The sequence below is a fragment of the Vespula pensylvanica genome, chromosome 2, assembly GCF_014466175.1.
Source record: "Vespula pensylvanica isolate Volc-1 chromosome 2, ASM1446617v1, whole genome shotgun sequence".
NCBI lineage: Eukaryota > Metazoa > Arthropoda > Insecta > Hymenoptera > Vespidae > Vespula > Vespula pensylvanica.
In genome coordinates, this window is record NC_057686.1 from 12,455,072 (window position 1) to 12,479,183 (window position 24,112).

The 24,112-nt window shown below is 32.7% G+C and overlaps 3 protein-coding genes across 7 annotated transcripts; 1 reads left to right on the plus strand and 2 right to left on the minus strand.

Annotated features, from left to right (window-relative positions):
• Positions 1-171: 171 nt before the first annotated feature.
• Positions 172-3,182, minus strand: LOC122637552 (RING finger protein 11). Of its 2 annotated transcripts, XM_043829752.1 has the most exons (3): positions 2,789-3,182; positions 2,550-2,698; positions 172-2,250 (listed from the first exon to the last, which is right to left on the minus strand). In XM_043829752.1, the coding sequence occupies exons 2-3, from the start codon at positions 2,676-2,678 to the stop codon at positions 1,858-1,860; spliced, it is 522 nt and encodes a 173-aa protein (XP_043685687.1). In that variant the 5' UTR covers positions 2,679-2,698; positions 2,789-3,182; the 3' UTR covers positions 172-1,857. The 2 variants fall into 2 exon arrangements, with proteins under 2 accessions (XP_043685687.1, XP_043685685.1); XM_043829750.1 differs by having other exon boundaries at positions 2,550-3,178.
• A 1,132-nt stretch (positions 3,183-4,314) lies between these two features.
• On the plus strand, positions 4,315-20,152 carry LOC122637539. The gene is given in 24 exon segments (XM_043829726.1): positions 4,315-5,142; positions 5,251-5,295; positions 5,405-6,482; positions 6,556-6,919; positions 6,995-7,304; positions 7,412-8,207; positions 8,297-8,804; positions 8,881-9,022; positions 9,124-9,297; positions 9,378-9,923; positions 10,014-10,929; positions 11,022-12,147; positions 12,226-12,513; positions 12,585-12,788; positions 12,879-14,237; positions 14,330-14,691; positions 14,754-16,138; positions 16,216-16,400; positions 16,487-16,641; positions 16,725-17,899; positions 17,960-18,171; positions 18,249-19,265; positions 19,404-19,847; positions 19,920-20,152. Coding segments are annotated over 24 exon segments (12,957 nt in total). The 5' UTR covers positions 4,315-5,060; the 3' UTR covers positions 20,004-20,152.
• On the minus strand, positions 20,069-24,010 carry LOC122637543 (TBC1 domain family member 22B). Of its 4 annotated transcripts, none has more exons than XM_043829734.1 (9): positions 23,991-24,010; positions 22,917-23,084; positions 22,214-22,779; positions 22,018-22,148; positions 21,673-21,927; positions 21,282-21,531; positions 20,984-21,207; positions 20,737-20,873; positions 20,069-20,244 (listed from the first exon to the last, which is right to left on the minus strand). In XM_043829734.1, exons 2-9 carry the CDS (start codon positions 22,997-22,999, stop codon positions 20,175-20,177), a joined length of 1,716 nt encoding a protein of 571 aa, XP_043685669.1. In that variant the 5' UTR covers positions 23,000-23,084; positions 23,991-24,010; the 3' UTR covers positions 20,069-20,174. The 4 variants fall into 4 exon arrangements, with proteins under 4 accessions (XP_043685669.1, XP_043685667.1, XP_043685670.1 ...); XM_043829732.1 differs by lacking the exon at positions 23,991-24,010 and adding an exon at positions 23,740-23,981; XM_043829735.1 differs by lacking the exon at positions 23,991-24,010 and adding an exon at positions 23,265-23,575.
• Between the last annotated feature and the right edge of the window lie 102 nt (positions 24,011-24,112).

Consider the following 24,112-nt stretch of genomic DNA (forward strand, 5'->3'; position numbering starts at 1 on the left):
TACTTACAAATATATGTGTAATAAACATACACACGCATTCATTCATCAATTTTATATTTTTTAATAATAAAATTTTCTATTTGATATAATTTGAAAAGCAGCTATTTTATGGTAACCTTTGTTGAAATATTAAATTAATGAAAAGGAAGAACAAATTTTTATAAAACGAAATTTGTTACTAAATATTTGTATTTGTATTAAATCACTATACGTATATTTTTATATCATTAAATCACTATTTCACAGCTTCATATTCCCATTTAAACAAAAACTTAGCGGTATTACATATTAAGCTGTCATAAAATATTAAAACTATATTCTTATGTTCATCTTAGCCACATTTTTCTGGTCAGCAAATCTTCATACTATGTATTGGTGTATGAAATAGATTATTTACCTGTTCTTTGACTTATCATTAATGTAAAAGATGATTTAACAAATCTATTCAATTTATAGTCAAGCCTAGGTATTCCATTGATCACATTATGTAGATACACATATTTTTCTAATTGTTTGATTTGTCTTGAAGCTAAAAGATATTCTATAAAATGTGTATTATGTAAATCTAGATCTCAAATTCAACAATAGAAAAATAATCACCGCAACCATATGTATTTTCTTGATATTACGAAATTTAATTTACAGTTCTTTGTGAATATTAATTTGCAGCTATCTCATATAATGCAGAGTATTAAAATAATTGTAGTTGCAGTAACAAGTTTGAGACAATAAACCAGTAATACAAGTTAAAGATATAATAACTATTATATCAATCTCAGTTTTATCTTTGTTAGAGGAAGCATTAACAATGTGGATGCAATGCAATGTGCGATTGTATAAATTTTGTAATGCTTCATTACATAATAGTGCAATCATCAATATTCTTAAGAAATATAAGAAAAAAAAATGCACCCAAGATTTCAAGCTAATAGAATAATTAAAATGCTTATAAGTCAAGTTCATTATGAAAATATAGATTCCATCGATGTTTTGCACCTTTACACTTATAATTTACTAGATCACATTATGCATTTCATATTTAGAGAACTAATTCTTCAGAAGCCTAACAATCAATCCTGATTAGAAGTCTGATTATGCTTGAATATGAATATAATACGAATGAGTTACTGCATACTTCTCAACAATTGGGGATTATGCAACAAATTAAAAGTAAATTAGAATCTATAAAATTTATGCTTACATTTTTCTCAAATTTAAGTTATCTATATATGAATACTTCTTAAGAAAACAATTACATAAGAAGTAATGAAAAAATAAAGATAACATTAAAAAAAAAAATTATTGATTAATTATATTTATTATATAGTCCCCTATTGTTTATGTTTACCACAACTGTATACACTTTCCTACCATGTCTCGACTACTTTAACATGACGTAGATCTATGTCTACATAATTAAATTGTATTTTCATGTTACTTATATGCTTGATTTGAATTTACTCAGGCCAAAAAATAATAAGAATACATTATATTCCTACAAAATAATACATACATGATAATTTATGAGAGATCATGTTGGTATTATACTTCTATTAGAGGAATAGAATTTTTCCCTTTTTTTCAGCTCAAATAGAATATTTCATTTGTAACAAGAAAGTATCATGTAGAGGATACTTGCAATTGAAATATTTTACTGTATGGGTATTCTTATCAATTAGCACAGGCGCATATATATCATATACAGTAGTAAATATAATTAGCCTTTAACTCGAGTAATCTTTCCATAATCAAGCATTTGTATGTAATGATAAAATTAGCAATTCTTCAAGTCACTTTGCTTAGCCTGTTAGTTTAATCGGATTTCCGATCAACTACTCCAGTATATTTTTTATAATATTAAGTTGTAGGATGATACGAACTGATAAGAGCAGCATCTACAGGTTCCATGCATGATGGACAAGTGAGTGAACGGAGTAACCAATCGTCGATACACACTGCATGATAAGTATGCATACAAGGTAGATAACGTACTTCTTCTCCTACCATAAGCTCCATCATGCATATCACACATTCTCCTTTCTTTGTTCCATCGTATTGCCGCATGGGCAAATGTTGTATGAGTCCTATACGCTTTGCAATTCGTACCTGCTGTTCTTCTTCGCTTATACTACCAGATGTAACGCCAAGTCCTAAATTAACTCCAACTCCAATTCCACGTGAGACGTTTAAATTGGATTGTAGACGATGTTCTCTTGTCGCTGTTACAGGATAATAAGATCCCATAATTTCCTACAAAATAATTATTTTACTTCTAATGCACATTCATCAATGTCAAAGTAAAAAAAAATATATTATGCAGTGATTTGCAATTTAAAATTTCGTTATACAAAAGCACAATTACTTGAATTATTGTGAAATGAGAACAATGAAGAAAGAGAAAAAAAAAAATAATCGAAATAAAGAAAAGAAATATTTGTATCTGTTGGAAACAATAAATTTTTAGAAATCTAATAAATCTTCTTTCCGTTTAAACGTCTATCAATTAATAAAAAACCATTCGATAGATAGTAATAATAAAATAAAGTTACATTATAAGGTATTTGAGGTCCAAGTGCATCTTGCGAAGAACTTCCGATCATCGAAGGATCGGGATTGCTGCTGAGCAAAGTGGTATTGTCCTGCTGACTGCCTCCCGCGCGTTTCAGACAATTTCCCATTTTTATATGCAATCAAGTTCCTATTAACGATTCTTCCTTTATCACTGCTTCTCATTCGACAAGCCCGATGTCGAATTAGAAAACGATTATCAAAGCAATATGAGACGTACCAAACACAGTCCTCATTTTTTTACAAGCGCGTAACTTTTCCTAGTTAGCTGTCACGAGACTAAACTCAATCGCACGATGAATATAACAAGTCGTCTCGTTTTGACAAGATACGCCGCGCGAATTGTTATGACCAGAACATCTCCTGTCATGTACTCATACAACTAACAGCTGAGTCGTCTTACGCACACATTCGAAGAGGTAGTAGCAAACAGGCTAAGTTAGTCACAGATTTGAGAAAAAAATGTTTCAGACATCGAGCTACCATGTTTTTTAAACAGCTAATACTTCTTTGTCGTAGACGACTCATCCTTCCGATTGGACGAAAACATTATTTTATTGGTTATGCACAGTGCTACGTAAAAGGAACTTAACACGCGTTTTCCTATTGGTTCTCGCACGACGGCCATGTTGAATGTGGATCTACGTAATATTTTAAAACAGAACTTTTGAACGCCGTCGAAGGTATCCAAGGACTAAATAGAAATTAGTTCGTTTATCGTTCATACATAGGTTTCAATGTAATATATTAACATTAATACGTTTAAATAAATTATCAACGATCTCATATCCGTCTAATAAAATAGATTATTATATAGACAAAATACATTTTACTGTAATAGTAAATATAACCTCTAATTAAATTGTAATCTTATCCAGTAATCTTAAAATTGAAACATATAGAGATATGTTACATATATGTAACAAACATGAATAATATTATAGGTAATTATATTATCTCTATGTACTTAAGTATATACTAGTCATATTATCTATGATAATAACTTAATTTTTAATATTTGATTCGTTTAGCTCAATTTCCTTCCTTTTACGATCGCAAGGTCGTAGCGACAAATGTTATATATTTTTACATATTACGTACATAGAGCATATATTTTAATAATGGAATTAGAAGGATTTCTTGGGACAAATGGGACGAAAAGTATTTCTCATAATGATCGTGAAAACCTACAAGTTCAAGTTTGGAAGATGAATTAATACTTTGAACTATTAGTAATCGCTCAGAGTTCTCCAAAATAGCACAAGCATATATTTATTCAACATATATAAATAATATTATTTAACTTTTCCGAAAAAAGAGTATGAATTAACGATATGAAGAAAAACGTAAGAAAGTACAAAATGAATGAGAATCATAATATTTACTACGATAATCATTCTTGTAATTTCGTCAGATATTTACCGGAAATACGGATCAAAGACGATCTAAATATATATATATATATATATATATATATATATATATATATATATACATATGAAATGAATTATAAAGCCAATAAATCAACGTGTATTATTCCTTATTCGATCATCCTGACTTACGATTGAGACAGGAAAAAAAAATAATATAAGAAAAAACTGAAAGTAAATGGCAGAAAGATAACACCCTAATTTTATTTTATCTTAAGAGTCTTTTTTTATTCATCTTATCATTATTGATCGAGAATCGAGAAGACTCATAGAATCGAATAAGTTTTCAGAAACGAAAGATCATTCTAGTATTTATCTTATCGATAGGAGACTTTTGACCTCGTACAAACACGAAAAGCACGAAGACCTTTGGCACCGATCTTCTCCCCCTAAGTATGCACGTTATTGGACGACGACGACTTCCATTCGAACTGCGGACATGGTCGTGGCAGGAAGCACTTATTTAACCGATACTACCGTGTGTATTCGCGTATACGTTTAATCAAGCAAGCCCTGTGCAAGAGCATAGCTTTGCACCCCACAGTCAGTCCTCGCTTTGACTTTTCCGCTCTTCGAACTCACCAGTCTCTTCCCGGCTTAACGTGCACTAGTAGCGTGCAGTGATCCAGCAAAATCATCTATAAAAAGAAAAAAGAAAAAAAAAAAAAAAGAATAACAAAGTTCGTTATTATCAGGATAAATTATCCGAAATAACGATGTTGCGTTTCAAACCGATCGATCTTTTATCGTGTGATTTAAAGGAGAAAAAATCTTGAAAATCGATTGTTAAAATTTTCTTGACAATTCGAGCTTGCCTGTTGCAATTTTATTAGCAAACGAGCACGTTCGATAGTAACGCTGCAATTTTATGATTAAGAATACGACGTTGTGCCGATTGCAAACGTAAAGGGATAAGTGTGCATATGGGGGAATGAAGAGGACAGTTATAATACAAAGACAGTGACCTTGGTAATCGACGATAGTAAGAGAGAAAGAGAAAGAAAGAGAGAGAGAGAGAGAGAGAGAGAGAGAGAGACGGAGAGGGGGAGAAAAAAGGATAAGATGTTGCACGATCGGAGAGTCTTCTTTTGGAGGGTGATATTTTTTACCCTTTTGTGCGCTCTCGTAAAAATTGTGCAAGGAGGTAACGTAAAGTATTCCAATTATGTTTGTGATTTATTTGAATTAGATTATAGATCGTCTAATTGTTAGCAGAGGGTACGATAATATTTTATTTGACTTTTTGTTTTAGAGATTATCAAAGATCCAACATTATGTAGCCGCACGAGATGCAAAGGTAAGCATTGACATATTGATATTGAATTTAGATATTGAATTTAGATCAATGTACAAGATCATATCGGTTGAAATTTTTTCAACATGATCATTCAATCTTCGTGTTGTAGTACCGTACGAACGTAAGTTCAAGTACGAAGAAGGTGTCTCCTATCAGTATCAATATTCTGTGGACGTAAGCACGAATCTCGGTAAAGTTGAAACGTCATCATCGAGTGGAGAAGAATCGAAAAATGAAACCAAGTTGAACATAGATGCCTCGTTGTTCGTTTATTTCACTTCACCTTGCGAGGGTATCCTGAAATTTCAGAACGTCAGCATAAGTCACGATCGCAAACGCTACAATGCCGAATTTCCTGATCGTGCTGGGGCAGAATTCAAAGCTAACTTGGAGCGTTTTTCTCTGAGATTTGCCTTTGAAGATGGTCGAATAAATGAAGTCTGTCCGGACCGTCGTGAAACAGTCTGGACGTTGAATTTGAAACGTGGTGCCCTTTCCATGCTACAAAACACTATGAAAAGATTCGACATTGATCATCGAGTCGACGAACTCGATATTAATGGAATATGCGAGACAAATTATCGGCTTTACGAAGCAAGAAAGACTCAATTGATTATCAAAAAGACGAAGAACCTAGCCGATTGTCAATTCAGCGGGAAACATCTTTCTGTATTGCAATCTAATTCTTATAAAAATCCTCGATCGGCTATGAAAACACCTAAGCGATCTTTGTTGAAATCCACTAATGAATGCGAAATAACGATCGATCATAACGTATATGAAAGAGTTGTCTGTAAAGATACTTATCAGCTTCGGCCACTATCGAACGATAATAATGTCGGTGCTAGAACAGAAAGTATCGCTGTTCTTCAGCTCATAGAGGAAGTTAAAGAAGAATTTTACGATAAAGAAGAATCGAAGGAAGATGACGAATATACTGACAAGAGTATTGCGATTAGAACCAATTTACTTTACGATCACGAGAAGGTTTCTAAGACGATACACGGAGAGTTAAGAACATCCAGAGATTTCTTAAAAATTTTATGTAGAAACGGAGTAAATTTGGACGAAATTCAGCAGAGATTTTCCGAAACGTTCATCGCGTTCGTTCAGTCGGCTCGTCTTCTTGATTATCCTTATTTGTCGCAACTATTTGCTAGAGCAAATGGGATTTGTAAAACTGGCAAGTAAGTTATCGACGTTAATAACATTTTAATGTATTTTTATGCATGTAAGTGCTTACATTGTTTATTTCTCTAGGAAACATATAATCGATGCGCTACCATATATGGGAAGTAACGCTGCAGTGAACGTTATGAAAGATTTGATAATAAAGAAATATATCAATCAAGAAACTACAGCTAATTGGATCACGATATTTGGCTTAATTCCTCGACCAAATTATGGAACTATCCGAGCACTTGCACCTCTCTTAGATTTTCAACATAAGATACCTAATACTCAGTTTGTTTTAAGTTACTCATCCGTTATTCATACGTTTTGCAAGTCAACTACTGCAGATTGTAGTCGGCTCGAGGATATTACAAAATTTCTCTCTTATCTCGAACAAAAGATCAACAAGGGTTGTGCTCTTCGCTATCATTCGCTTGTAGAGGTTAAAGAAGTAAGCGTTATCGAGTTATTATTGATGTAAGTGATGTGTCACGATTATTTCACTTTATATTTACATTTATTACAGACATTGGAAGCTCTGAAAGCCATAGAAAATATGGGGTTGAAAACCGATGAGTTGTTGGAAGAATTAAAAGTTTGTATAGATAACGTGGGTGGTTTCGTAACGATGGAAGTTCGTGTTGCGGCAATAAATGCACATCGTAGGTTGCCATCCTGCGAAGATACTCGAGATCGGTACTTTCTGGATTATTATCGAAACTTTACACTTGACTCAGAAATACGTATAGCATCGTATTTACAAGTAATGCGTTGTCCTGATTACAACGTCATAAAGACCATTAAGCATGCTCTTAAGGTTGAAGAAGTCAATCAAGGTACTGTACGTGCCTTAATTAGATATTGACTTTAATCGTTGAACGTGAAATATTGTTAATTAATTATAGTGATTGTTAATATTTATTTCTTTTAATCTCTTATATAGTCGGTTCCTTTGTATGGAGTCATTTAAACAATCTCTATACTTCGTCGTCACCAACACAAGTAGAAATACAGAGTCTCTTGACCGATAGAGATCTTGGAACTAAATTTAACAGCGATATTAGGAAATTCTCACGGAATTATGAAGGCTCCTTTTTCTCCGAAGAATATAATTTTGGAGCTAATCATCAGAGTAATTTGATCTTTTCTCCGAAATCATATATACCACGTACTGCGAGTTTTAACATGACCATAGATTTACTCGGAGAATCTATAAATTTATTCGAAGTTTCAATGAGAATGGAAGGCCTCGAATATTACGCTGAAAATCTTTTTGGACCCGATGGACCGTATAGCAATGAAAAAGTCTCTAATCATTTCAGAAACTTAATCAGGAATTTCAGATCCGCGCCTGAAAGCGAGGATCAATGGTCGCGCGTTAAAAAATTACCTAATATCATTGATAATAATTTCGACGATCCAAAAATTAGTTTAGGTTATAAGATTTTTGGAAATGAACTAAAATATACAATGTTAAACGGTGACAAGGAAATCAAAGAAGCTTTAGCTAATTTAAATCCGTGGGAAAAAGTGAAAAAAATTCTATCGGCTCAAGAAATTTATTACGATAATACAGTGATGTTCCTTGATTCAACGTACGTGGTACCAACGACGTCAGGTTTGCCTATACGTTTAGATCTTGCTGGCTCAGCCGCTTGCAAATTTAAATTGGCTGGTTTTTTAAACGTTAGCCGTTCGATGAATACCGAATTAGAACTTGTAGGAAACTTTACCCCCAGGTACGGCCCGTATCCAAAAGTAAATTCAATATATAATCAAAGATATAAATTTTAATAGAATATACATTTTTTATCATTTCCATTTTCAGTGTAAGCGTGGATATTGTAGGCACTATGATGGTCGATGCATTTTATAAAACTGCTGGAATTAAATTGCGTACGAATATGTACTCGTCCGGAGCTGTTCAAATTCGTTTTAATGTCGAGGGAGTACGTTTGGTACAGTTGAATCTTGGCCTACCAAACCACAAAATGGAAATTTTCTCCATCATTACGCACGTTTTCTTGTTAGAAACGAATGGAGCAGAGACCGAGGAAACGCAACTAGGTGTTCTAATAACTGATCGACAATCTAATTCATCAAAGGAATTAACAATACCAGGAAAAATCATTAGCAACACGACTTGTACTTGGCAAACGCTCGATCGGCTTATCGGTCTTAAAATGTGCGTTGATTATCAGTTTCCCAATGTAACGAAAAATCCTAATGCATCGTATTTCCTTTTAAATGGTCCAACTCTTTTCAAAGTTTCGGTCATCAAGGCTGATCCCACCGCTAAGACTTATTTGTTGGAATACAAATGGGTACGGACGGAGGTTGGTCACATTTTTTGTTGTTATTTTTAATATAAAATATATTATAACGGATAGTTAATGATTTGATTGATCGTAGAAACAAAGCGTATTTAAAGTGGCATTTGATACACCTGGATCACAAATGAAGAGAGAATTGAGTGCTACGGTATCGTTCGATTTAAAAAGTCATAATGTCACTGTTTTATTACATTCGGTTGGAAATTCTTTGATAGCAAAAGGTCCGTTAGTCCTGAACATCCTGTTTTTTTTTTTTTTTTTTTTTTTTTTTTTTTTTATTATTTGAAAAAATATATTACAACGAAATCTGCTAATATTTTAGGTACGTATAAGAAGACGGAAAATGAAACATTTATAGAAATTGGTTTCGATATAAATGGAACTAATCATTTGGATGCTAGCATTGGATATACAAAAAAAAAGTTCGCATATGGATACACATACACTCCAAAATTCTACCTAGATATCAACAGTGAACGAGTAGTAGCCGTTTCAGGTATTTGTACCTCTTATATCTTAATTAGTTTCGTAATAGTGATATATTTCGAATTGAATTTTGTAGAAACTATTTTTCAGGTACGATAAGGAACGTACAGAAGAACAATTTGTCTCAGTGCGACATCGATTTGACTTTTCAAACGAAAAAAGTCTGGAGCAAATTAGTAGGCTACATTGTGAAGAGAAATGTTAGTTTAGCTGGTGATTTCCAATTGGATTATCAGCTTCAAAAAATGCCAAAAAAGGAAACGTTGCATTTAGAAATTACGTTAGCTAATCGATCTTCGAAAAACTTGGCACATAAATCAGCGGATTTGAAGTTACATTCTACCGCATATCCACAATTGAACACGGTGATAACAGCGTGGTATCAACAAGCTCTAGGACACTTGGAGTTACACGCCGAAGTTAATTCGAGCCCTCATCTTCAAGATGAAAGACATAAACTTACTGCACAGTTAGTGATATCTTATTCAAAAATGTATTTTCAAAATCAAGGAACGAAAGTCAGTGCACTCATTGCTATTACGAAACCTATACAAAATCTTGATATTAAAGTAGGAGTGAATCATTACGTTATTGGGATAGAATCAAAGACCAGTCTTCTTATAGGATACGCTCCAGGTTTGATAATATTTTCAATTGATTATAAGATCGCAAGTAATTAATTTATATATATTTGATTTATTACAAATTTGCATATCATTCATGTAGGGAAAGAAATTCATTTAATAGTGAGTACGAGAATGCCACGAGGATTGATGTTCGCTGTGGAAGCTCATGCTAATCTAACGATTCCTAATTTCAATTCAATGATAATAAACGCTCGAATAACAGAAAGATCAAGACGAGAATATGAATTGGATTTCGCAGGAACTTGGTTTTCTGGTCATAATATAACTGCCCGTGGAACTTATACAGATCAATCAGGATCTGCTTCGATAAGTCATAATCTAAAACTTATCTTAAGATCACCCAGTTTTGCTAATGATATTATTCTTAATTGTAAACTGTATCACAATACCAATGATATGAGAATTAGCATCTATGTAGAACAGCAAGACATGAACAAATATGCATTTATTCTCAATTATACGATATTATCGCTTACGAAACTGTTGGTATACATTGAAGGTAGATATAAAAGTAACGTATATTCTATTCTAAGTAATATTGATACCGAACGAGAAATCAGGATAGAAATGCATCTTGATAAATGGCGAGATGTTCATTTGACGTTAACCGGTATCAACGAAGAAGATAAAAAAGAATACGGTATCGAGCTTAAATGGGATGCCAACAGAGATCCTGCATTAAAGTTCGCATCGATTTTGCAACTCAATAAATTGAATGTACCAGCTTTATCGTCCGATAACGTACCTGGAAAAAATTTGACTGCAGCTGTAACTTTAACTTATCCCGGTAGACTTATTACTGGTTCATGTCTGTTAGCTGTGCGAGGTCAATATAATTACATAGCAGACGGAGTAATTCAATGGAATCCAGAAAAAACAATTCACCTTTCCGTGGACGTTGGTTATAATTTCCAAACGTGGATAAATTCGCTTAAATTTGAATCTCAATTGCTAACACCTTTTGATCAATGGAAGAGAACAGCATTAAGTGCTAAGTAAGTGAGAAAATTATGACACTGTTTTTTCTATTAATAATATGTAATTATCATAGATAGTTTTAATTTATATTCGACCGAATCGCTTTCAGATATTTGCAAATACAGAGAAAAATAATTGCAAGCGGCAGTGCTCATTGGAAAGATACGCAACACGTTATAGGAGATTTTTACGTTAACGCTGAAGAATATGACGGAATCAGCGAGTGGGTTGGCAATTGCGGATTGACGAGTACAATTCATTCTATCAAGTGGATAACGGTTAACGTTACGCACAAAATTCTTCATTCACAGACTGCGGATACTCGTATATTAATCAAATACCATCCGGACAAAGTAATCGATGCATGGAGTATTTGGCATTTAGATAAAGAATCCGATACAGTCTTTAATTTGACTGGAAATCTACACTTTGAGTTACCCTTAGCGAATTATAGAAAATGCGATATAAAGAGTCAACTGCGTTTTATACCAGATTGGAAGATAATAGGTGCAGCTACCATGGATCTTGATAAACGAAGATACACTGGAAATCTACTTGGAGATCTTCGTCACATAAAAGAATCAATGCTTCAACTTAATTTAACAACACCGATAGAGAAATATGCTTTCGTTAAGGCGAGATTTGGTTTGTCGGAAAGTAATAGACACATTGTAGCTGAAATCGTTAATCCAAACGGTGCTTTGGGTTTTGAAGCTATCTGTCAATTATTTACGGCATCATATGATTTCAATGTAAAGCTATTACTGGCCACACCAATAGATATTCTTCAAAAATCATTATTAGTAGCGAAACTTAATAAACAGGAAGCTGACTTTAGAATCGCATATAACAATATGACAGCCGGATTTCAGGGTATTTGGTACTACAATAATATTACAGACTTTCACTATACCTATAAACTCTTCACACCTATTTACGGTCTCCAAGAAAGTGGAGTTACCGCAAAATTGGTGTTACTTCATACGGAACCCGATGAAAAGTTATTCTTAAATACAGAATTTTCTGTAAATTTGGCGGAAGTTAAACTCGGTGTATATGCCAAAGCTGGACCTAAACCACCTCCACTTCGTATTCCTATTAAAATGAAAATTTTGCCAACAATAAGCGTTACAAATATAAAAGAGGATTCTTTGACAGAAAATGAAGAAGAAGAAGAAGAAGAAGAGGAAGAAGAAGATGACGAAAATAATTTTTATTGGCACGGCGAACTTACAGTAAGAATTATTATTCTTTAATAAAGAATAATAACATCTTTAATAATTTTAATCAACAAATCTTATTATTTTATACAGATTTGGCCTGTTATAATGGAGCCTGTAGTGTTAAAATTGGATATCGATGCAGAAGGATATGGTTATAAAACAAATGGTTTTTTGATCATTCCACCGAGACAGATTAACTTTGATGATTATTTTTGGATGGAAGACGTGTTTAATATTAAAAATGAACTTTATATAGATACTCCTTTCAATGCTGCTCAAGAGATTACGTCGTCGTATATTTTTAAAATAGATATGGAAAAATCGATTTATTTAATGCAGATGGATGTCAATGTCAAAAATAATATTACATGGGTGAAGGTTTGTTATTATTAATAATTATTACTCATTTTAACTGTGACGTTGATATAATAAATAATTATATAATATAGAGTGGACTAAATGTAAATTATACGTACCAAGAAGAAGAGAATGATTGGAGAACGCATACAATAAAGTTTAATATAACGACGCCATTAAAATTCTTAAAATCGATCGATACAAAGGCCGTTATTGATATCGATGAAAATTTGTATAAAACAAATATTAATCTTCGTACCGAAGATAGTATCATTGATTTCTTAGAATCTGTTGAGGTAGCAAATATTGAGAGACATACATTTTAAACAAAGGTACTTACATAAACTAAACTTATATTTGAAAAACTAAATTTTTTTAATAAATAGGCGGAGGATGCTTTTATGGATGCTATGCTCATCATTCGCGTTGATAGTCCAGTATTGGTAATACCAAAAACTAAGTTAATGTTAAAGAAAAATTTCATCGACAAGAAAAAACAATTTGAGTTTGGTACTGTGATAGATGGTTCTGTGCGAAGATCTGTAAGTATATATAAAAAGAAACTTATAACATTATAACAATCTAACATTTTGATATCTATTTAGTCGAAAATACAAGCATATTGGCTAATAGAAGATAGAAACTACGTCAAAGCATTTGTATCGTTAGAAACTTGGATTGAGTTACTAAAAAAATTGGAAGTCGATGTATTATACGTTAATACAATTAATTCGAACAACACGTTGAATCTAAACGTAAACTTAACGCACAATACCAATCAAGAATTTAAACTCGTCAGTAATTACGATAAAGGTGTCGTCAAAGCTGATATATATACACCTTTAATTTCTAAAAAACATCTACAATTTCAAGGTGATGTGATAAAGAAAAATGACAGCTTATATACTCTAGAGGGAAAACTGAGAAATCTCGAGGATTTGAAAGTATACGATGTTTTTATGAATACGATTGTACAAAAGAATACATTGTCAAGTGTAAGCATGCAGTTACGACCACAAGGGGATACTACCAACATTAATGAAATTAATTTGAAGTTAATTCGAAAAAAATACGAATTGAGTTTTATTGCTGATAGTCGGTTTTTCAATGCTTCCGTCGATATGAATGTAATTAATGCTTTGAATTGGGACGTCAGAGCACAAGGTAGAAACAAACAAAATAATACGAATTATGAATTAACGACATTCATGAACGTTCAAGTAAATGGTAATACTAGCTTATACGTACATGGTTCTACACCTTGGAAAGAGATAGAAAGCTTGACATTGGACGGAAATATATTTTTGACCAACAACAGTGGCATGATTAAAGCGAATCATCATTTAAATGACGATCGTTATTATGCGACATTGCAATGGAAGTTAGTGTATATGATAGATATGTTTGGGAAAATTGTAGCAGGATACGAAATAGATGGTCATGATACTAAAGACGTAGATGCACAGATATTCTTCAGAAATCCCAAACGATCATTTCGTAATTTTGATACTGGATTTGATATAGATATCGATCACGAACGATGGAAATTTGGTAGCAATGCTAGCATTGGTTTTCGAAATCATGAGAATATTGATGCGGTATTCATTGTTAGGCTTCCTCCACCGGATAACGACAATCATCGTTTCTTGTTCAGCTATCATGCTAATAAAGGGGTTCAAGATATGTCTTACGTTATAGGATATAATGCTCTTCAAGCAAAAACTAATTATGCATCTGACGGTTCGGTTCGTGTATTCATTATTTTACTACTTTTTTGATATTATCATTAATATTGCAAGTTATCGATTATTAATAAATAATCATTTACTACCAACAGCTTCGAGTTGCATCTCGAGACATCGACGGACATTTACGTCTAACCTGGGGAATGTTACCTAATCAAACTGCAAATAATTTGTTCAATATGACCTTTGATAAGCAAGAAATAGAACTAAAGTATTCGCTCTTTTCGCCGAAATATCTGCAGGAAGAGACACTTGTAATTCTATTCAATTACGATGCCAAATCGGATCAGTGCAATCTCATCGACGTCAATGTATTTTTACCTGCGAGGAAACGTATTGGTACGGCAAGAATATCGTATGAAAATCTAGCGAATATCAATGGCACTATCAATGCTACCACGCCGATACCAAACTTCTCTTATGTTGGTTGCAACTTCATCGTTTTTACGACCTTGTAAGTAAACTAGTACAAAACGTTTTACAACTTAAAAAATTTATTGTGTTTTTATTTTTCAGAAAACAAAATAAGAGATTTATCGAATTTTTCTGGCCTAATAATACTGCTCTTTTAAATTCAGATTACTCGTATCAAAGTGTGAAACTTAATTCCACCTTAGATGGTATCTTCCAATTAGAGATTCCTTTAAATACACGTCATGTTGGTCACCTAACTTATGGTTATAAGAAACAACCTCAGATTACCAACGGATATTCTACATTGACATACAATCAGCAAACAATATTCCAGGCAGATTATAATTCAAAGAGTCAATCTAGAGCAGGTTTCGAAAAAGATCATATCCAAATAAAAATAGAGAATACCTTTAAACCGATAGGTATTATTTATATAAATCAGTATGAATATAGCGGAGGGAACGAGGGAACAAATTATCCAACGGTTGAGATCAAATACGTGAACATCTATCAATTGAACAACGTGTCGGCATTTAATATTTCTGGTGAATCTAGAATCAAGACGATGCATACTGGTCAGGATATAGATTTAAAGGCGATGCATTCGAATCGTACGATTCAGCTAAAGACTAATTACAAAATATTGTCGGGAGAATTTGATCAGTATACTTGGTTGAGTTTAGCAAAGGATGCTTGGATATCGTATCACGTAAACATCCTTAATAAAACTACCGAGGACGTGGACACTCAATTCTTACTTCTCAATTTGGTGTATCCTCAAAGAAATTTTACGTTCGACGGTTCTTATAGAATTACGAGTGAAGAGATCAATTCTGAGGCAAAACTAGAATGGGATCAAGATAAGGAACGAGCTCGTACGATAGGTGTTGGTTTCGATTGGAAAAACATCACATCTACAAAAATGCTTGCACAACAGCAAGCTGTTCTAAGCTTGAAACATCCAAGTTTCGCCAAAGAAGTAACTTTCAAGGGTGAACTTTTAAAAAGAAATATCAGAGATTTATTGAACTTGGCTTTGGTCGTTGACTATTCTATAAATCCGGATAAACTTTTGGAATTTTTTATAATGATAAAAGACGAGAGTGATTTACCAAACGATAGAAAGTACGTGTACAGTATATCGGGAAAACATCCAAAAACTGAACTAGATCTTAATATCGAAGGTTTCTTCCACAAACACAAATTCGTTTACGTAGAAACGGAAAATCATGGTAAGTATAAACGCAGTTTTCTACCCGAAGAAATAGGACAATTAAGTGGTCGCGTGGACGTTGAACGAAAGGAAGTCATATTTCATCGTAAAAACAACGATATGGTAAAATATTTGAAAGCGAGATATTATAATACGGAACCGCAATATGTTATAAACGGTACTATTATAAATACACCCGATCTCAACGCTACCGGATTTTTCTTCTTCGACCCAGAGGATAAATTTACTTGGATGATGGTCAATTATACACCTGGTAAGTTAAAAAACAAAACGGAACGAAATGAAGAGATTAAATCTAACTACATTTCAATAATTTATATATCGTCTCAGATGCTGTACAGAGTTTAAGAATGTACGGAAAAATACCAGATGCTCGAAATGCTGTTTTCAATATATGGAGAACTTACGATGACGATCTCAACGTGTACGACGTTTCCTTTTATTTGAAATTAAATCATTCTAGGCTAGTTACTTCCACTTTAAAGTGGAGACCCGAACTCAAACACGACATAACAGTAAAGATCTCAACTACATTTCATAATATAATTTAAACGATTTTATAAATGATTTTTATTTATATATATATATATATTTTTTTTAGAATACCATAAAAACGACAATCTTAGAAATGTATGAAGGTATTAATAAGGATGCTGAATACTGGAAACAATATATTAAGAGTGAAAGTGTAAGTATTATTTCGAACGTGTGGGAGGATGCTCAAGAAGAACTTCAAGAATTCGTTGACGATTGGAAGTAAGTATCGGAAAAGATTCTGCTTGTTAATTGAAAGCTTATTATATCAAAAATGTATTACAAAAATTGAAACGTTGTTACAGCGACTTGAAACAACTCGAGACGGATTTCGAAAATTTGAAATTGTACCTTAACGATTCGTACAATGCCAATGACTTTTATGTAAAAGATATCGTTACTTTTGGTGTATATATCATAGATGAACTATCCTTGCGTAGTCACATACAATCATTGCCAAATATTTTAAATGAAATTTGGGAAATAATGGGCGAATCTGGCGAAGCTATAAGAAACTCTTTACTCTGGATCATCGAAACAATAAAAAATGCTTATAACAAGGTCACCGAGATCATAGCTGCCATACTTAGAGGTGATTCTATGTCGCAATTGGCCGATATAATTGAGAAATTAATAGAGAAATATGATATGATCATCAAGGACATTCACGTGTCCTTTATCCAATACGTAGAAAATCTTTGGGATAATATCTCATCGTCGATCTCAGAACAATGGAATAAATTTTTAAAACTCATGGAACCGTTATTCATTCGGCTGCTACATTATATCGAAACGATGGTCTGGAAAATTAGCAAAGAGGTCGTTGACTTCCTTTACAACCGCAAAAACGAGATCATTGCTTCACCGTATTTCGACAGATTTACGAACTTTACTCAAGATATTGATAGATTTTACAAAGACATCAAAGGAAATAACATAATTACTAATATAGAGAAATATTCTGGCTTGGTGATACGATTTTTAAAAGAACGATATTTCGCTTTTGTACCTTTTGGTAAAGAATTAAAGGATGTCATTGATGAAATCATAGTCGAATTGAAGGAATTGAAGAAGTTACCGACCGTCCATTATACCTTGGAAAAAATGCAACAAGTATACGATAAAATGAACTACTTTTACAACTATTTAGAAATTCGAGTTAAAATAGAATATCTTATTAGATTTGCTCACGCCAAGTTGATCGATATAAGCCAGACAGCGCTCCAAGCTGAAAGTCGTTATAGAGAAGCTAAAACAAAGTTTCTCTTTGATCCGAATCAAGGTTTAATGTGTCTCGAACAAAAACTTCCGATGTCTTGGCATGCATTTAATCAAACACCTGAATTCCAAGAAATCCCTGAATACAGAGCGATCATTGATATGGGATCGTATTTTGTAACATCCAATACTACGTTCTGGAGTCTTTATTATCAATACAAACCGTATACCGAACCTTCGAATTGGCTGCCACCGTTCAAAGGTAAATTCGTTATATCACATCGACAAATAAAATATATTTCATTTATTTCAATTTTTACAGCACAAGCAATGATAATCGGATCACAACATTTCAAGACATTCGACGGACAACACTTTGATCTCATTGGCTCTTGCACGTATTTGCTTGCTCGTGATTTCGTTCGAAATACCTTTGCTATTCTTATTAGATACAATCAAGAATCTAATAAATTGACCCATGATATCATCGTTCTAATCGACAAAAACGAGATCGAGATAGATATCTTCAACGATGTTAGTATTACAAATACAAACATCAAATATAAAAACTAAATTATAACAAAACTTTATAACGTTGTTTTATCTTGCAGGTGGTAAGATTGAATTCGAATCTATCCTCGGAATCAAAAAGTAATCTTCCTCTCCCGATAGAATTAGAGAATGGCACGACGTATGTGTATCAACAGGATAATATAGTAACGATTGAACGTAAAAGAGATCAATTGCGATTAGAATGTAATCTTAAATTCGACTTGTGTACGTTGGAATTATCTGGCTGGTATTATGGGAAAACAGCGGGTCTTCTTGGTACGATGAATAACGAAAAGATAGACGATTCTATTACATCGTCGGGTATAATGACAAAAGATATAGATCGTTTTGCTCAAAGTTGGTCTATCGAAAATAGTTGCACGAAAAAAGTGTATTCTCCGAACAACACCGAAGGAACGAACGATCACATCTCGTCATTTTGCAGAGAACTTTTCGTCAATCAAACTTCGGAATTTAGTTCATGTTTCGTTGTTTTCGATCCAAAGGAATATGCTAAAATGTGCTTAAGCAGTACTACGGAATCCGAGGCATGTACAATCGCTATAGCGTATATGCAAGTCTGCGTTTTTCACAACACATATTTGAGAATACCCGATAGATGTACAACTTGTACTATGATAAACGGTAGTCAACTAGCCGAGGGTGAATTTCGAAAATTAGAAGGCAATACGATACCAAAGTCAACGGACATCGTTTTCATCGTAGAGGCAAAAGAATGTAATCGTGGTATAAGGCAAAATCGTAGTATCGAACAACTGGTGAATCAGATGAACAAAGAACTCAAGGACAAAGGACTTGTTTCGAATCGTTGGTCACTCGTAACTTTTGGTGGTAATGGAGTTCACGATCAGCCAAGAAGCGTAATTCTCGACGGTCAAGTTTTTACGAAAAATTTAATGCGCTTTATCGATTATTTCGATCATGTACCAATTAGCAATGGTAATCAGGATATATTCGCGGCAATTGGTTTTGCTTCACAACTCGTCTTTAGAGCCGGAGTTTCTAAGACTTTCATTTTGTTACCATGTTCCCATTGCGAACCAGAAAATCAAACGGTATGTATGAAATTTAATTGTGAAAATTTAATGTTTAATGTAGAAAATTTCTATTGTGTGTGTGTGTGTGTGTGTTATATCTATAACGAGATATAATTAATTCATATTTAAAATGAAAAATTCTATTTTCGTCTTCAGTTGGATTATGCCGTAGTACATCAAGTATTGCTAGAACACGATATCGTATTACACATATTAATGGACGGTGATTTCCAATTTGAAAAGGAGAGACTTAACAAAATTTTTTATGGATTCGATGCGAGTAAATCTTATACAAAGAAAGATGCGAGAATTTTAACGGGTGACGAAAGTTTAAGGAGGCAAGTGAAATCGATGAAAAATGTCCTAGGTTATTGCACACCACTTTCCTTAGAGACTAATGGAACTATATTCAGTGGAGATAAATTACGTTTTGATAAGCTCGTTTCGATAAAAAAATTTGTTACCGTATTTTCTAAGAGGATAGCGCACACCGCTCTTCCACGATCGTGTCAGCACTGCGAATGCACGGCCGATAATAATGGGATCACTAAAACAGAATGTATGCCCTGCGTATACCCAACACCTGTTACAGTGGATTACGTGAGTATATATAACACGTTGCATTCGATCGAATAATACAAACGAATTTGAACGTTATTTTTTATTTATCAGGAAACTTTTAACGTAAATGAAACATTATCAGCTATGCAGCCGTTAGATATAGATTACGGTCAGATCGATATCGAGGATGACTGAAGAAATGTGAAGTGAAAATTCAAATAAATTAAGTAAAGCTTATTCTCTAAATAATATGAGATAGATAACATTTTGTATGTAATTATATTTATTCGTAACATTGTAAAAACAAGAAAAGTTTATTATAATAAATGTATACTTACCTTTGATGTATTAATAGATACGATGACATTATCGCGCTGGTGAGTGATTAAAGTATTTCGATGAATTGACGTGGCTCAAACTCTTACATCTTTTTAATCTTAAATAAAATTGGGGAATGAAATCATAATATACAAAAACAAACATCGTATCAATATATAAAACTTCTGTTTATATATTATCTATATATATATATATATATATAATATTAGAGGCATTTTATCTAAACATAACGTGAATCAAAAATATGACAATCGATTCGCGTTAAGTTCCTCTTTTACCTTTTATGTTTACATATCTGTAAACTGAAAAATGGCGAGTATATTTGTAATTGAATTATAATATGCTACTATAGAAATAGAAATAAAATTTACAAAGACATTCCGTCTTTCAAAAACGTAACGATTATATGAATTAAAGAAAAAGGTAAACAAATTTTCGAATCTCTTTTAAAAATAGTTACAGTGGACTGACTTTCACTCTTATATAGTTATAAAAAGGGAGAATTAATTAAACTGGCAATACGAGCTAATGCCAGTTATTTTGGCCACTATAGTAACAATATTAACCGAACATGTAGAAAAAAGGTCACCTGGAGTCATGAGCTTGCAGATGATTAGGTGCATCTGCAAATGTAAATTTCAATTTATAGGCTTCTGCAACCAAAATACCTATTTCTGAGTCTGTCCAGTTTTGTGTAGGCAAGTTCTGTAGCATCAACATCAAGCCCTATATTTAAAACAATTCTTAATTATAAGGTACCACGATCAACGATATTAAGTCATAAAAATGTGTCGATATTTTTTTCTACATTATGAAGGAATACGAGTTAAACTTGCCTGAAAATCAGGTTGTAAGAGTAAGTGACGTCTCCAACGAAGAAGAAAAGCTGCACATACGTAAAGTTGGAACGAAGCAAATCGATCGGACTCTGCTAAGTAGGTATCCCATAGACGAATTGTACAATGCAATGGAATTTCCCTGGTTAATAAATTATTCATCCATCGAAAAGAAAATTGTAAATAATCTATTCCATGTTGATGAAGATGTTGATGTAAAGGAGCTATAATAGAAAATGTTCATAATATTTATAGTTTATAAGAAGTTCGCATTTTATATTTATCATAAAACAAATACCATCGATCCTTTGAATAAGTTCCTTTAATTGATTCACTTTATGTTGTATTCCTAATTGGGCGAATATATAATTATCTTGAATACCATCGAGAAACTTTGATAAACACCAAAAACTATCTGCTTCGATAATATCACGTTGTTCTTTTTTTAAAGATGCCAAATCATAATTTTCTATATCTTGCCAAGCTGACACTGGTATAGCCTCTTGTAAAAATACTAAGAAGAAGGGAGTAACAAGATCGTTCATACCCTACAATATCAAAACTAAAATCAGTATTTAAATGTTTTTAAAATATAATAGTATAATATTTAAAATATGATAGTAACATAACTGTAACATATTATGAAGCAACATTCAATCATAATATAATATTCATATTTATTAATATACCTGCACATAGCCAGAAGCTGGATGTCGAATAGCCCATATATAAAGTATTCTTTCAAAAATTAATTGTACAGTTGTTTGTTGAAATAATGAGATAAGGGGTGACATTCTTGGAATATCAATATGAATTTGACGATATGTATCCTGGAATCCTTCATCTCTTTCCACATCATAATACTGTTTTACTAGATTCCAATAATCTAAACGTTTACGTTCTAAGACATGTTGCCTCCTTTCTATATTTGCTGGAAGATATTCCTATGTATAATAAAGAATAATTTAATATTTATTTTTACGGGGTATACATAAAAAAATAAATGTACGGTATAGATTACCTGTCTTACTTACAGACAATAATCTCCAGGTAACAGATCGTAATTTTGCTGGGACCCCTGACCACGATAACTGTCTTAATTCTTCTAAATTTAATACAGATGCATCCAAAAGAGATTGAAATTTATCTATTTTACTTTCTCCATCTAAAAATAATAACATATATATGGATACGTTATCAAGTTAGAAATGATCTGTATTTTTTTCTTACCTTGTTCTTTTGAAGGTATAAAAAATTTTGTAGAAGAATTTGTTTGTCTTAATGGAAGTGGTCTACCAGGAAATTGCGTTGGCCTATGTTGGGGAGAAGTATTCTGACCAAATTTGAAATCAGAATTTTCTGTAGAATGCTGACTGTTATTAATTTGAGGATAAACAGACAAGTTAGCATTCCTTAGATGCAATGGCTGGACAGCTAATCTTTGGAGAGCCTCTGCTTTTTTTTCTTCAGGAATGATTTCTTGAGTTCGCTGGACTAATTTAGGATTTGTTTGTAATTCTTTGCTTGCAGTGCCTGATCTATGACTGTTAATTACACTAAGTGCAGCTGAATGACTAACTCTCTTTGATATTTTTACGTCAGAAACTGTACAGAATTCATCATCTCCAGAATCCCAAGCATCATCCACGCTCTCCTGGAAATCTTGAAAAGATGTAGAACCACTTCCTCCACCTGTACTGCCACCACTACCGACTGAAACTGTACCGGACAAACTGCTGGACGTAATCGTTGTTGTACCTATCTTATCGTGTCTAACATCTTGTTTGGGACTTGGCCTTTAAATAAGTATGGAATCTATTAGATATAAACCACAATTTGTTTAACTGAATTGATATAAAGTAAGTTGTATTGATTCAAATATTATATTTTTATATAATATAAGTATAGGTATTACATCTTAAATAAGACATACCTGCCCGGTACAGCTCTAGTATTTTTTTTCCAAAAAGATTGATGCGTCTGAAGAATCTGATTATGATGGCTTTGATTCTCCATTATCTTATGGAATTGGATTAACTGGCACCAGCCACTTTTCCGTAACCACCATAGAAATAACGATTCTTCTTCATTACCTTAAAAACTATTATCGAAATTTACAAAATCAGATTATCATAAAGAATAAAATGTTATAATGTATTGGTTAAGTATCTATCAGTATCTGTCATATTATAATAATATATATATTAATTGATTTGTACAAACATATATAAATATAAACAAAAAAGCTTATAAAACTTATCGATAGAACTATAAGAAATACTTTTATTTTCAGAAACATATGCATAGAAAGATTATTTCATATGGCAGAAACATATTGTAACAACAATTTTATGTTCACTGTAACTAATTTAATCGAATTATTTATAAGATCTTGCAATAATCAATGTTAATGTATTTCAAAGAAGGATAACAATTCTCTTGAAAAAAAAAGAAAAAGATTGCTATAGTTTTTCTTCCTGTTTCATTGATGAATTCAAGGAGGTTAGACATCTCAATGAATTATTTGCATCGATAAATCCGAGTAAGAAGAAGATAAAATGTTTTTAATAACAAAGATATCTTTCATAGCCTTGAGATTATCATAATTATGCAAATTGTACGGAAAGAAGTGACTACTTTGTTAGTCAATTAATCATTATCTATAAACTGCTACATTTACAATTAATTAACGTTTTCACAATGACGTATAAATGACACTGAAGAATAAAAAAACGATCAAATTAAAAGTTGTTTACCATGAATCTCGTATTCAAGTAAGTTCAATCCTATAACCTTTCTGTTCTTGCAATTGTAAAGAAAAAAAAAACTTCTCTCGCTAAGCGTTTAATATTTTTGACGTACAACAATTTCATGCAAGTGCTGCCACCGGAATGCTTCTAATAAACATCGAACGAACTGATCTACGATCTATTTGTTCAACCCGAACCGCGAATAATTCTTTTCTTTGACATTGACGTATAAGATTATTCGTAAAAAAATATATTACTTCCCGATTGCGGCCATTTCAAATAATAGCAGAGTAGCGTGGTAATCATTACGTTCGTCCGTTTACGCCCAGTATAGGTTAACGACGCCACATTAATTCCAGTTTTACATATACTAGCTTTA

Excerpts from the sequence above, each read along its gene's own strand:
- LOC122637552 (XM_043829752.1), bottom strand. The coding sequence starts at position 2,678 with ATGGGAAATTGTCTGAAACGCGCGGGAGGCAGTCAGCAGGACAATACC. Across the intron at positions 2,251-2,549 it reads GACCTCAAATACCTTATAAT|GAAATTATGGGATCTTATTA; the intron begins GTAACTTTATTT and ends ATTATTTTGTAG.
- LOC122637543 (XM_043829734.1), bottom strand. The coding sequence starts at position 22,999 with ATGGAGAATCAAAGCCATCATAATCAGATTCTTCAGACGCATCAATCT. Across the intron at positions 22,780-22,916 it reads ACTAGAGCTGTACCGGGCAG|GCCAAGTCCCAAACAAGATG; the intron begins GTATGTCTTATT and ends ACTTATTTAAAG. Across the intron at positions 20,874-20,983 it reads TCTTACAACCTGATTTTCAG|GGCTTGATGTTGATGCTACA; the intron begins GCAAGTTTAACT and ends TTTTAAATATAG.